At 38.2% G+C, this 14,764-nt stretch overlaps 1 protein-coding gene across 10 annotated transcripts in view; it reads left to right on the forward strand.

Annotated features, from left to right (window-relative positions):
- Window positions 1–14,764, forward strand: part of LTBP1 (latent transforming growth factor beta binding protein 1) — a 223,123-nt gene that overhangs the window by 48,301 nt on the left and 160,058 nt on the right. For all 10 annotated transcript variants that reach the window (XM_068939409.1, XM_068939411.1, XM_068939410.1 and 7 more), the window contains one exon: window positions 12,934–13,109. In XM_068939409.1, the coding sequence (XP_068795510.1) occupies window positions 12,934–13,109 (176 nt within the window). The remainder of the gene's footprint in view (window positions 1–12,933; window positions 13,110–14,764) is intronic.

Here is a 14,764-nt window from a genome sequence, read left to right on the forward strand (position 1 = left end):
TGGGCTTTTGGTCACACTATTTTTTTTTTTTCTCTTTAGCAGGCAAAGTGGTTAGGAACAGGAGATCCAAGTTCTTCCAGACATTGTTGGTTCAGGCGTATATCAGAAATTCTTCATAGCTGCTTTCTCGCAAGCTGAATTGAACTGCAGTTGGACCTATTTTTATAATAAGGAGTTAGATCCCTTTCACATACTTTATCCCTGTGTTGATCATAGGCTGAAGTCAGGGATACAGTGTTCTTTTAAGTTTATTTGCATTTCTTTGCATTCCAAAGTGACGAATGCGGGTTTCGGGAACTAGAATTCGGAACCATGTGGAATCTCTTCTCTGGCATTCAAAGGCAGGGTAAAAGAAGCTGAATGTAGTTTCTGCAGGTTTTAAGGCCAAAGGTACGAAGCTATGTTTGACGAGTAGCAAAGGTCCAGGGAGGAAATCATGGCCAGCGATGAAATAAATGAGAGTTCTACTGTTGACTTCGGCAGAGTCAGAATTTCATGCTAGTGTGTAGGTGACAGATCATACTAAAACTTAACCTTTTCAGTGTTCTTTTGTATTTGCATAGAGCACTGTGTATTTTGAAAACTTTTCACTATTAAATACTTTGCAGTGTCTTATTAAATTGTGATGTGCATCATTCTTTTGTGGATACAGAAATACAGATGAGACTATTCTAATCTGTTTATGCTAACTTCTGTATCTCTAGAGTAAACTGTGTGTCTTAGTATAAAAGATTAATAGTAAAATCAAGATTTGAAACAGTTGATCGTTGACTTCAGTGTACTAGATAAGTTTACCTTCTACCTAATTATTTTAGGAATAATGACAATGCACCATTACAGTGTTAATTATAGCATTTATTGAGCTCATTAGCAGTGGCACTTTGAGTCACTAGTCGGTTTAAATATGTAGTCACCTTTAGCCCTGTAATTCTTGCTGAAAACCATGAAACTGTCTCAGAAATAGTGTAGTCTTTATATTATGTGGGTTTACTTTGAAAGATTTTTTTTAACTGTCGATTTTCAAGCAACCAATTTTTGTGATAGTATTAAGTTAAGCAAATAACTGAGAAATGACAGCTATTTTTTAGATCTAGGTTCTTTGACTGTAGGTGGTTTTAGGTTTGTTTGTGTGTGAACTGTTGTAGTGGTCCCTATGTGTTCAGAGTTAACATTGGCCTTTTTTTGAAAGATACTGGACTTATTTTTTTCTTCCTTTAATGTCGGAAGTTGCAAGATGCGTATTGCATCTCTCCAGTTGTGGCATTCTAAGCCAACAAGGGAACTCAAAAAGCGTTGCTCCTGTTAAGCCTTAAAGGGATGAGTCATGTGGGTAAAATGGGCTATATCTGTTCTCCATTAAACAAGCTGATAACAATGTTTTGGTGGCTTTTAATTATTCGTAGCGGTATCTTTTATGGAAGTAGAAATGAAGCGTGTTCGTTTTTGTTAATCTGTTGTCAAAGTTCTTTGTCAAGGCTCTTTCTGCAGAGGAATTGCCCAGGTTGTGACGCTGAGTAAGTGCTTTATTAGTTCCGTTAGCTTCAGCAGAGTTCTTTAACTCTGCTACAGTGACCTTTTAACCTCAGGGTCTTGTACCAACCAAAACAGGATTAGAGTTACCTCTCGTTTATCTTTTTAAGATATAACACCATGAAGGCTCAAATGCACAATTTCCCCAAATGTTACTCATCTGAAAATCCAGGACAATGAGACCATAGTTATATCACACCGTATGCATGCTCTTTTAATGAGCAAAAAGTTATATGGCTGAATTTCAAGAAGTAGCTAAAGTTCACTAATAGCTTTTGGAGATTGTTGTCCTTTGATTCTTCACGAATGTACTAACTTAATTGCTTAAGAAATGTATTTGTGTGATTTTATGCTCAAAGTATTTGTAGATGTATGTCGCAAGGCTTTGGAAACCTCTGGTCCCCAAAGTTAGGCATCCAGTACGTAAACCTGTTTGCTGTTTTCCTTCCCCTGGGTTCTGCCTGCAAACAGAAACATTCCAGTTTTGTGAGGAGTTTAAACAAAAGCAAATTCTTATCTATTACTCAATTTTGTGGTATGAAAAAATAGACCATATGGGTTGTTCAACTAAGAAAGTAGTTGTACTTTTGAAAGCTTAGTTATTAAGTATTCTTCTTGGATTAATAAAATACTACTTCTACTTCCAGAACTTCTCATCTGTTTATCTTTATACCATCAGGGCTACAACTCAACAACTTTCAGTCTTCCCGGCTGTATCAGAGAACGTGTTGTTGCATCACTTGGTTTTGGTTTTTAGCCTGGCTTTCCACCTTCAGGACTGCTAATTTCTGTGGTGTAATTCAGGAAGAACAGTCTCTGGGGAACTATGGGGACTGTATCCTCTAGCCAGTACAGTCCATCAGGTGTTCTTGCATCTTCTTCCTCAGTGGAATTGTACAAAGGTTGTTTTTGTCCAGTCTTCGTTTTAGAATATTTTCAGTAGTGAGGTGAGATGCACGCAAAAAAGAATATTTAAGAAGGTGACTGTCTTAAATAGTTGTGGACCTTTTGTAGAATGCTTTATGCTGTCCTATTATACCTAAAAGAGCCTCTGCTGAAATATACATGTACTACAGTTGTAATCTGGATTCAATCTTGAAATTTTCTAACTTTAATTTCTGTCATAAAATACTATGCTTTTTTATGCTTTTTTTTGTCAAATCAGTTTTGAAAGCTTTGAGTAAATATGGTTAAGATGATTGTCCTACAATAAAATCTCCTTAATTCCCATATAATAAGCACATGTCAGTTTTGTATATAGCAGTTGGGGAAAATGAATGTCATACAGTTGCTAGTAGTTGCTTACATATGAAACCAGTGTGTATTAAGTGTGTATTACAGAGAGATAAACTGCTCTGGCTTGCACATTTGTTGGTTCTTCCTTACAAGGAGAAAATTAAGGCTTGTTTTTGTTTATTATGTAGAAACTCATATCTTTAAGCATAGGAATTTCTGTTTTTTCTGTGATCTTGTAATAGAATTCTAGATGTGTTCATCATCCATTTACATTTGCACCCCCAGAAGCAAATGCAGTTCATAATATCTTGCGATAGTTATTTCCATGGACAGATGCTGCAGTACATGGAAAAGGTATTTCCTTTTTAGTCTGGATTTTATTGCATATATTTTGAATTAAGAGTTACTTTCTATGTTTCTGTCGTATGTTCTCTAAAAGATTTTCTCTGGAAGCTGGGTGGTGAAAATCTAGGTTTCCTCTGCCCAGTTACTACTAAGACTCTGTTTTAGCTTTCTTGGTATCAGTGCCTTTAAAATCCTTTTGTTTTATTTTCCCCCTGCTCTTTACACACAATAGTGCTTTGACTTTTATCTTTTAATCCAATGTTGCACATGGGAAATTTTCACCAGGCTCTGTGTCTGGATGCTAGAGCCTCTTTCTTGACTGGCTGCAGTAAAATTAGACATCAGTAGTGTGTGTGGCAAGTTCGGATTGTCTATGATATGCATTCTCTTGCTAATCAGTGTTCAATTTCATCTACGGTCCATGTACCTAACTCAGTTCTTCTCTCTTCCCATCTAGCCACTATTAATTATCTTGTCCTTTGTGTGCTGTCATACTTGCGCGTGAGTCTTAAGTTATAAACAGGTTATAAATCGAGGCTGTACTCCATTTTTCTGACCTCTTCTGAGGTGTCGTACTTAGGCCAGCAAGATCACACTCTTAAAAGAGTTTCCTAAACATAATGAGCTGTAGTCACAAAATAACGCTTTTGCTAACCTGTCTGTATCTACACCAAAAACTTGTAGTAACTTGTAGTTACTTGCTCTTTGCATTTTTTTTTTTCCACAAGCATGATTTACACTATTAGAATCACAAGGGAAGACTTAAGTTTTTAGGTTCTTTACTGACATATTTACCTTTCTGTAATTATTACATTTCTAAATTACAGATTTCTGCTGTAATTCAGACAAGGCCATAAGTGTATTCTCAGAAGAGACTCTTCTGGCAGAAATATATGCTTGCTAGTCTTGAAGATTTGAATTAGATTTGGGGGTTTCTGAATTACTGTAGCACGATTTCATATACTTGTAAGTTAATTACTTATTTAACTCAAGTGAGGCATTACCAAACCACATACATGCTGGTAGACACCAAAAGGGCATCCCATAATTAACTTATTTCCCAGAAAAAAAAAAAATTCTGTTTTGTGTTCCATCTTCTTGCTCATTTTAAACTTGTGATACTGTTTTACGACTTAGGCATTTTTAATAGCCTCTTGTAAGATAATCCTTCAAAGCCTTTTGGAGTTTCAGATAAATTATATCAACCAACTGGGTTCTTTGTCTGCTGTTTTGTTTAACGTAGTCAAGAATTTGAGTAGATTAGTGATGCATGGTTTTCCTTGGCAGCAGCTGTGCTGATTGCCTTTTTCATGTAGCATCTACTAGGGTAGTTCATATTTCTGGTTTTAATTGCCATTTCAGCAGACTTTCCTAATACCAGTTATGTTTCACAGATGGGTAGATTAGAGATGATCACTTGTGTCTTTATCAGAGCAATTTTTTTTTTTAATCACACACACTGTGTCAATGTAATATTCAGTAACATGCCAAGAGCACTATGAAAACAAAAGCAATTTTTGCATGGAAAATGTAATGTGGAACAGGAAGCAGAAATCATACATTCATTTGACTAAAGATTTTGTATTGAACTTCCAGCAAAGAAACTCTCAATGGTCTTTATGATAAAGGTAGGTTGCCATTAACTGGCAGATTTCATCTTGAATCATGATTGTTACCTAATGTGCCTGAAGGTTAGATTTTTAATGCAAATATCTGTCACATTGGCTTTTAAGGAAGAGTTTTAAAGACTGAATTATTAATGAATGATTTCCATGATTTCCGAAAGGCACTGATGAAACATCTTGCATGGATACGGTATTATCAAACTTAGTGTCATGGGAAAAAAAAAAAAAACAAATCGATGAACAAGTCAACAAAACACCTAGATATTTCTCTTCCTCCTTGAACTTTTGCTGTAAAGGGATGCCTCACGTGATTTGTGTGTGTGTAATTAATATATATACATTTATGTGTGTGTGTATATATATCTATAAAAGAATTGAGAATCTGTATAAAATAATCTGGATGTCCAGTTAGTTCATTTGGAACCATGAAGAGTTTTGTTGGTTAAATATTGGTGACAGTATGCATAAGATAATTCATTATTTGTAGCTCCTAGTTATCTGGGTTTTTTTCTGTGGGGATGAGGGGAGTTTGCAAACTGCTGTTACACTGAGGCTACGTACTCAATGCTTTCTTGTGTTTGGCTGTTTGATAGTGGAGCTCATGCATACTGTTTCATTAGCTGTTGCTTTATACTGAGAATTGTTAAGACCTAATGCTCTAAGAATATTTTGTGGATTTGTATGAGCTATATCCTGATGTCACTTTGCAGGGTGGGGGGGAGGGGAAGGCAAAAGTTCTGTGCTCATCCTGATGAAAATATTTAGCAGGCAAGCTTTCCTTTTTCTTACTGATGTAATTACCGTTTGTATAATTTAATGCCATTTCAGAAGGATTGTTCTCCAAACTGAATCCGTGAATGCACTCATTATATGAAAAATGCTTGTCTGCTGTTGGACAACTTGTTTGCAACAACTGCTGTTTCCACTGGACTATATGAATGTGCATATGTATTTATTTTTATTTCATATCTGAATATTCAGCCAACAGATACATTTCTCTTGCCTTAAGATCTTTTTCTCCTTTTGAGATCTAGGAAATGAATCATTGCTCATGATTCTGGGAAAACTGAGTACCCCTCTACTCTGTAGAAACCTGGAAGAACGTTCACAATTCACCAAATTTCAATTTATCATGTTACATGCAGAATACATAATCAATCAATGGAGTCATAGTAGGGTTTAGTTTGAAAACATTAGTTCATAGAGCTTTAGTCCAGCTGTTAAACCAGTTCATGCTGGCAAAAGGATTCTAACCTGGTATAAATTGCAACACACGTGAGATAGCTACAGGTCTAGCTTTGTTAGGAGATGCTTCAGTTTAGATAATCCCTGAAAGTGTCTTCAACAAGGATGTTATCACTGAAATTATATTTACTGAAGTTGGATCTATCTTGCAAAGTTGGTAGTTAGGGATAGAAGTTAATGTTTTTTAGCGGAGAGCTTCATTCTAAAACAGTTGTGATTCCCTGTTTACAGGTTTTCATTTTCATATAGCTTAAATATCTTTATTAAAATTCTTAGTATCATTTCCTTTACATCAAATAAGATCTTGTATATGAAGTAAGTAGCATCTTATCTTTTAATTAAAAGACATTTAAAAAAAAAAAAGGTAAAAATAAATAAAGGCATTATTTGAAAACAAATTATTCGTAACCAAACCATGGTCTAGCAATTGAATTTTAAAACTTTTGGGGAGCAGGGGAAGTTTTAATTTTATTTTCATGCCTTTTAAACAGTCCTGCATATTTTCTTTATTATTTCATAATTTTAAAATGTTGAGTTTTCTTCTCCTCTTCTGCTCATTCTGAATTTAAGAGGAGGTAGAGAAGGAGCAGAAATTAATTTGTAGATTTGTATAAAAAGACTGTGCTAGATTTCTGTGAGTATTGTTAGCTAGGAGCCAACGATGGGAGCATCAGACTTAGAGTAAATAAAATTAAATAAGCAGCCTGAGTCAAGCTCGGCTTATTTAGTCTAGACAGTGCTTTTCATGCCAAATGTTGCTGCTCTCCTTTCTGCTTGCCAGAGTTACTCTGATACATAGCATTCCTGGTGTGCTTTTATCAAACAGGAGAACTTTCTTGTGCATGAAGGTTAGCTAATAATGTAGATGTTTGTTCTCCCTTTGAAGTGCTCTTATAACCTTAGTGGTAGTTAATTGGGTTTTCAACAAGTAAACAGTACTATAGACATCTGCTTGTCTGCCTAGTGCGTGCTTCAGCTGTGGAAAGTTTTTGTCAAGTTTATTGAAGTTAATGTCAGTTTGGACAACCTAGTTACAATCTACCACATGAATTAGAGACATAAGCCTATGTAATGCAAACATCTTATTAAGTCTTGCCTGTTTTATGCAAAATTAAAAGGTTAGAATTAATAATTGCATCTTTTTAACTGGGAGCATTTTTTAATGCTCTTACTGGGAGCATTAGCAGCACTTTAATATTTTGCATTCAAATAATGCCCAAGGGCTCCACTGAGTTGTGTGTTGTTCAAATGCACAGTAATAGATGGATAAGCAACATGCTAAAAGTTCAGAAGCAAAACAATACATTCAGTTGTGGTCATGGTTGTTAATAATAAGTATAGTGTCCATGGGTTGGTGAGCGTGCTCTTCATTCATGTGTTCTAAGTTATAAAAGTCTAGTTTGAGAGCCTGTGACCTTAAGAGTCTCTTGGTGGCTGTGATAGCAAGATAGGACCTGCTATTTCTAGCTGCCTTGAACTTTGACTAGTGTTGTGAAGAAATCCTGCTGTCACCCTACTTACTCTTTTATTTGTATAGTCCAACCATGGGAATAGGTGAAAACAGTCCATTCAGCACCCAAAAAGTGCCTAACATTGCCACCCCAGTGTGCCCTAAACAGAGAGTTTAAAGTCTATCTGAACTGTTTGCCTTGGGACAATTAAACCAATAGGAGCGTAATGGCAGGCTTGGCTTTTGCTTAGCCTTGGGGCATCTGGCATGGGTGATGTCACTGTGGACATGGCACCTGCACGCCACGCAAAGGGCTCAGACAGGGCTCCAGGCCTGGCAGAGGCTGGTCTAAAGGAAGGGAAAGAGGCATTTATGTTCCCAGGCTGGGAGGAGGATGGGTTCGGCAACCTGGCACCGACAGCGATAGAACCAGCCACTGTGCTTTTCAGAGGATCAGGGGGTGTCCCTTAGCAGAGCTGCTGAGATCTCTGCCAGAGATGTAACAGGCACTGGGGTGATGTTCATTACCAGCCTAGGCCTGAAATATTTCTTTGTGGAATTTTATATTCAAAGTATATTAATCTTTCTCAGTGTTGGCCTATTATTTGTCTTCTTTCTGAGGCACCAAAGGCTCTCCTCTGTCTTCTGAGGTCAATTAAAAGAGACAGTTCTGAAGAATTCTTTCACAGGGATCTATGTAAAGCAAAAATAAAGCCCTCATAGTAGCATCAGGCCCACTTGAACTCATATCTTACCCTTATCTTATTCAGTGCTAGCCGTATTAGCCTTGCTAAGGGCCATCTCTTCACAAGTCGTGCAGCAGGTCCCCTTTATGCTAGTCCAGGAAGAAAAAACCTGGGTCCTTGGTAGCATCTGTACCCAAGCCACTGATACCAGAGCTATGTGCTTAGTGCCATACAGCTCCCAGGAGCAGGATGCAACTGAAGAGCAGTATCCTTGATTCTAGTGGGAGAGGCAGGATAGTAGCTATGCTGTGCCGTGCCATTTAGATTATAAACTGACATCTTTCAGAACTAGGTCACGTTGAGGAGAATCTGAGTATCAAAAGAACGGTCAGATCAGAGGGATCTCATAAATCTTTTGGTATTTGATCATATCAGCTCCTACTGGAACTGATCTCATGAGCAAGGCCAGTTGAGCTGGTCTGATAACTGGCAAAAACCTGCTGCCAGTTAGCTTATGTCCACACCGGCAGTAAAGTAATAATGGTCTGTTTTTTAAATACTTGGAGTACTTTTATTCACACCTAAGCTCAAGAACACTGGTAGTTATACACCAAGAAGATCAAAATTGAGGGAAAATGTGCAGGGATCCAGAAAATTCTTCACTTTGATGCAAACCTGTCTTCATCTTCTGCCTTGCAAGTTCTGTGCAGCAAACCTTTGTGATACAAGGGCGGGTGACTTGACTCCCCATTGAAACTAATGAAAGTACCAGCTCATGCTTCAGGTGAAGGTATTTCCTTTGAAGAATTGGAGTTTATAGAATAAAGATTGCAGCTTGCCCATGTACCAAATCTAACCACTCTTTCATGTAAAACAAAACTTACTCTTATATTGCCTTACTTAATTACTAGTTAAATTAAGGAAGAAAAATTCAATACTTGAGAAGGAAGGAGTAGGCGAACTTTTTAGATTCTGGTGCTAAAACTTTCAGCCTCCCATGTATGGCACTTCTGTCTTTAGTACATGCTTTGCTCTGTATGTGTGTGTATGTATATATGTGTGTGTGTATATTTTAATGTTATGATGAGCTCTATTGAACCTTGACAGGGTTGGGCTATAGTGTGACTGGATATGTGGCAATATAGAAAATATGCTTTACAACATGTTTATAGCCTTAAGAGAAAGTGAAATGGCACTTAAAGGACAATGACCGTCTGTATCTGGCCAAAGAAGATAACACTGTTAAACCAGTCATGTTTAACAGAGTGCTGTAATAGGGAGTTCTGTTGTCATGGCCTGCTTACACATCACTTGCAGGTGGAGGAAGAGAATTCAGCATAGGTCCTCTTATGTACAGGTACAGAAATTAATGTCCTCATACACAGGCCTCAAACCAGTTCTTTAGAGAAATCAGTATGTGAGGGAAGGATTGTAGTGATTCTTCAAAGAAATTTAATCCGTTATGTAAACAGTACTGAAGACAGTGCCTTCAGCTTTCTTGGTGATACTTTTTATTAGACTATTTTGAATTGTGAGGCTGACCTCCAACTTCCATGAAGCCTCTCCTGTTTCTCCCCTTATATAATATCTGTACCCACTCTTCTTTTAGCCAAGTCACTGTTTTAAAAAAAAAAAAAAAGTACTGAACTGCACCAGCTGACAAAGCTGCTTCAAATGCCCCTTCTGCGATCAAACCTCAGCAGCCAGAGTGATCACGCAGCACCATATTTGAATGCTGAACCTGACGCGGACATCTGCAAATTCTTATTTAACCATCATTCCAGTTACCTACTCTCAGAATATGCTTTCCAAGTAGTTTTCTAATTAGTTGGTGATAGGGAAACAAAGACCATATGAACCTAACTTGGGTGGTCTGAATGCCATTTGAGACAGTGTCAAGAGCATTTCTAAGTCCAATTTTGTGACTTTTCTGTTTCTTTATTATCTAGATCCCCAATAGTTTGAAGCAAATCTCTAGTACCTGGTTAAACAAATTTCCCTCAACATCCGATATCATCAGTAGTGTATGTGTTACTAAGACATTGGTAATTGTGGCATATAATAGTCATCCTACAGACTAAGAGGAGCTATAATTCTTTTTTTTTTTTTTTTTAGGGTAAAATAATTATATGCAGATTTGTGTAAATATCTAAAAGAAATATATGATAACCAAATTGATAACTGTGTTGTGCTGTGCTGATATGACTGCAATGAGAGTTATTCTTCTTAATCGAGTTTCCAATCTTAAAACAACAAAAATGCCAAAACAACAAGAGCTAAGGAAGAACGATGTCTGGTGGAGACGTGTGTAGACACGTTCAATCCTGATAAAAGCAGATATCCTGAGTGGATAGTTTCAGGGGGAAAAAAGGAGTTAGCAAGTTGTTTGCATATAAGTAAAGCAGAACAAACCTCTGTCTCCTTTATAATTGTATGTATGCAGAGCAGAGGGGTCCTGGCAAGGAAAGTTAACAAATGGATGGTATGGCAGCTGTATTAAGCAGCGATAAGAAAGGACTGGTGGTGTGATAGTTGACTTTTTTTGTGTGTGCAATTTTATACAGGATTCTATACCTCAATCTCTAAAATGTTTGGACTTTATCTTGATCTGCCTTTGTCTCAATTTGAGATAGAAGGAATATCTGAAGAGCTCCTTGCAAAGGAAGGAGTGGATACTTGTAAAAATCGGGTAGCTGGTGTAGATTGGTTTATGAAGTAATTTGATGAGCCTCTGAAAGGAGCCTTAACACCTTAGAAAGCTTGTGCAAGATGGAAATGTTTCTGAGAAGGAGGCAAGGAAAGGTATGACGTCAAAATATACAAGTGTACTGGACTAATTGCTTGCTGTTCTGTTAATTAAAAGCCAGCACACAGATCTTTTGCCAAAATGCTGGCAGGCAGACCTTGAGACATAGTAGTTATTTGCACTGAGGTTAGTTAGGATATAGATTGCAAAGGGCTGTGCAGCTGCAGGTAATATGAAGTGAGGCTTTGATCTGGTATATAGGAAGCCTAAAGACAACACTGAAGGTATAGTATCCTCTCTTAATCTGGGGGAAAGGATTTTAACCACATACGATTAGGCTATGTAAGCAGTGTATTAGAAAATTTTGGCTTGGGAGATAGTCTGAGGAATTATTTTTCTGTTGTGTGTAAGGGTCATAGAATTTCTATGCTCATGAATGCACTTTTCTCAAATAGATCCAAGTTAACCAGAGAGTCTGTGCAGGACAAAACGCTATTGTCTGCTCTAACCACAAATCCCCTGCCTGCAGCAGTTACTAAGCATCCTCAGATAACAGCACTGAAGAATCAGGCTTTGCTTTGGAGAAAGGGGCTGGGCCACACTCCAAATGTAGGACAATACTAAAATCATTGTTCTACTCAACTCAACTGAAACTGTTCAGTCCCACCACTCTGGGGAAGTGCTGGTAGGCAGTTCTCTATGATACAGGGCTCACCACCTTATCCTCAGAGAAGAACAGTTACCCTGTAGATCTGTGGCTCTTTGAGGTTGGCTGTTGCAAATACTGTGATCTACCCTCATTTCTACTCTATCACCCCTAACTTACTACAGATCCTCAGCTGAGGAGAAAGTTGGGAAAGCTCACAGCACCCCACTCTTTATGCCTTTCACTTGGGCAAAGAACAATGCAGTCCCAGCAGCTGCTATTATTAGATTAGTAATTGGCACTGTTTTCTTGAGGAACTAGCTGTAATTTCTTGAAGACTTGCAATTACAGCTAGGCAGTGGGACCCTGCAGCCCAGGGCCCCCAAATAACTTGCATTTTCGTTTCATGTGGCTAGCAGCTACATGATTTTTCTCTCCTATTTATTGCTGGGTAGCGCTGTAAGGTGTGTCAGTGTGTCCTTCAACTGTGGGGAAGGCCAATTTGACTGCCAGTAAAGAACTGGTTCCTACTGCTAATGGTATATATTTATAAATCAGAGTATGTAACTATGCTTTGGGCAGGAAGTGAGGGGATTTCCTTTGAAAGCTGACATGGTCTTGTGCAGTGAGAAGCTGAGGTTTTAGGGGGTAATCTAACAGTGCAAATAAGGATCTGGGACTGTGGGTGAGAGAGTCAGTGAGCCTGAAGAAGTAATCTTGTTTGACAGGAGGAGGAAAGAGTTTTGCTGTGAAAGGAAGCCGTGTGGTTGTGGGACGTTTGTCAGAGGTCTTCAGTAGTGCAGGCAAAGAAAACGTGAACAGCATATAATGCGCAGCTGAGAAACGGACAGATCTTCTGAAGAGAGCGGGGGGAAAAGGCACTGAAAAAGCAAAAGAGTAGCAGTATTCTGCACTATAGTCAAAGGAGTGTGGTTGAGAAGGAATAGGTTCTGGGAACAGAGGGAAAGTGAGCTGGGCATAGGCCCTATTTTCCATGCTTGGTATAAAATGCCAGTTGTAGGAAGCAGAGAGGTTTAGGTACACTCCTGCTTCTCTGGCAAGACTGGAAAGCTCTATGTGCTAACAAGGTTGAGCTGCAGCTCATAATTTTGAGAGAGATTTTTCCTGTCCCTCCCTGTTTTCTCAACTATCCGTGATATGGATACCTCAATCAGAAAGAATACTGATACAATCCCCACAGTCTTTCTAGGTTTCTCAGCTGCCCCTCAAGCTGACAAGACAATGAGAATGCCAAATGCCTGAAAAAAACTGGTGTTTAGTTTGAGGCTAGTAAGTTTCACAAACTATACAGAGATCTAGGAGTACAGATGAATATGTCTTTATTTTTTTTATCAGTTGTTTTCCAATCTAATTTATTAATTCTTACATCATTCTTTCTCTCCTATTTTTTTTCCCTAAAACAGGATGATACCCCTTTCATCTCAGACATTGATGATGAACCTTCATCATGGCCAAACACAGGAATATGTAATCAAACCCAAATATTATCCAGTAAAAAAAGTGATTTCAGGAGAACAATCCACTGAGGGCTCATTACCACTGAGACTGGGCCAGGATCAACTGGTATCACCTTTTCAATGTGAGTATAACTGCGAAAAACATACCTACATACCTTCCTCTGCCTTCATTCCTGCCCCCCCCCCAAGCTCCCTCTTTTTAGTATCTTGAAAAATTCTTATTTTCATTTGAATTGCAGTAATACATCAACACAGATAAGTCAAAATAATTAAAAATGAGATAATTCTCAGATTAGCAAATGCTCCAACGTTCCGCATCCTGTTGAGAGGCAAAACAGATTTCGTGCATGAAGAAAAAAATTGAACCTGATTCCCGGTTGGAATCTCATTACAGTATTTCCACATGATGGTTTTTCTTTCAGATAAAAGGTGCTTTGTGAACACTTGCTAGAGTAGGCAAAACTGAGAGTGTAGTCAGGTTAAGATGACAGCTCCCTTTACTTCAGTATGATGGATACACTTCTTGGAAAGCTGAAGTCTAGGATTGTGGTCTCATTGGTGACTGTTTTTCTCTGTATTTAATTTATTATGTGTTTATGAACTTCTGCACAGTATGGAGGCTGCATGAGACTTTCAACTGCATTTTTATTTAAAAAAAAAAAAAAAAAAAAGATTGTGTAGGTGCCCAGCTTGTGGCCTTGGCTCATGCCCCATTGTATGGGGAGCTTGAGGACATGTTTTGGCTTAGACGATGAAGAGCTTGATGAATTATGGGTTAGGTATTACAGAGCGTCTGCTGGCTTGATTCGGAGGAAAGTTCCTCCGGTTAAATAATGGACCGATTAACATGGGCAACTAAGGTACTTAACAATCTCCTGACAGGCTGCCTCTGCTACAGCACAGAGAAATATGTTCTGCGGAGGGTTTAGGAAGAAGCTGTCCTAAATCTGCAAATATGGTTTCCTTGTGTGAGTATCTTTGCGTTTCTGTGTTGCACACCCTTGTGATCTGTCCACTTATATTTAAATGTAACCCCTGCTTTCTTTTCCACAACTGTAAATGCAGTGGCTATTAACTAGAATCTCAGCCCTAATGGGAAGAGCAGTGGACAGCCTGAGGCCTTTAGATTAACTTTCTCAGTACTAATTCAGAATAGTAAAGTTTACTGCTTGCAAAACACTACATCCCTTTCTCAGAAGGTTCACAAAGGTATATAATCACTTTGTCATCTACCAGTACTTCTTTTTGCAAAGCAGATATCATCCTTTTTCTTCAAGCCAGCTGTAATTGTCCTCTAAGCAAGATATCAGCGTCCACCAGCATTGGACTGTGTCCTTTTTTGACTCTTAGCAGCCAATAGGCATATAAATACCAGGTTATACAGTTTTCCCCATACTTGCAGTGACTGTTGCTGGTCAGATTCTGGCAGAAAAATCTTAACTTTTACCCTTCTTCTCAGGACGTTTGACGGTGTCTGTTTACCTCAGACATGATCAGCATTACTTGCAAGTGTAGATGATGTTCCTTCAGTATTGTAAACTTCAGAACGATTGTAAGCTAGCTACCAAACTGCTACTAAACGAATGGGTTATATGAGATTTTTCTTCTATCGTAGCCTAAAGAAATAACTCCATGCAGCTATAAGGCAAAGGAGCCACTAGTCTAGTTCTTTTTTCTGCTTTGCTTATTGGAAGTCTCTGTTAACTACAGTACTCTATGAGAGAGAGGACTGTGAGAAGGGAAGCTAGGAACTGAAGGTGAAGAGTATTTGCTATAA

Source organism: Struthio camelus, chromosome 3 (genome assembly GCF_040807025.1).
Source record: "Struthio camelus isolate bStrCam1 chromosome 3, bStrCam1.hap1, whole genome shotgun sequence".
Classification (NCBI taxonomy): Eukaryota; Metazoa; Chordata; class Aves; order Struthioniformes; family Struthionidae; genus Struthio; species Struthio camelus.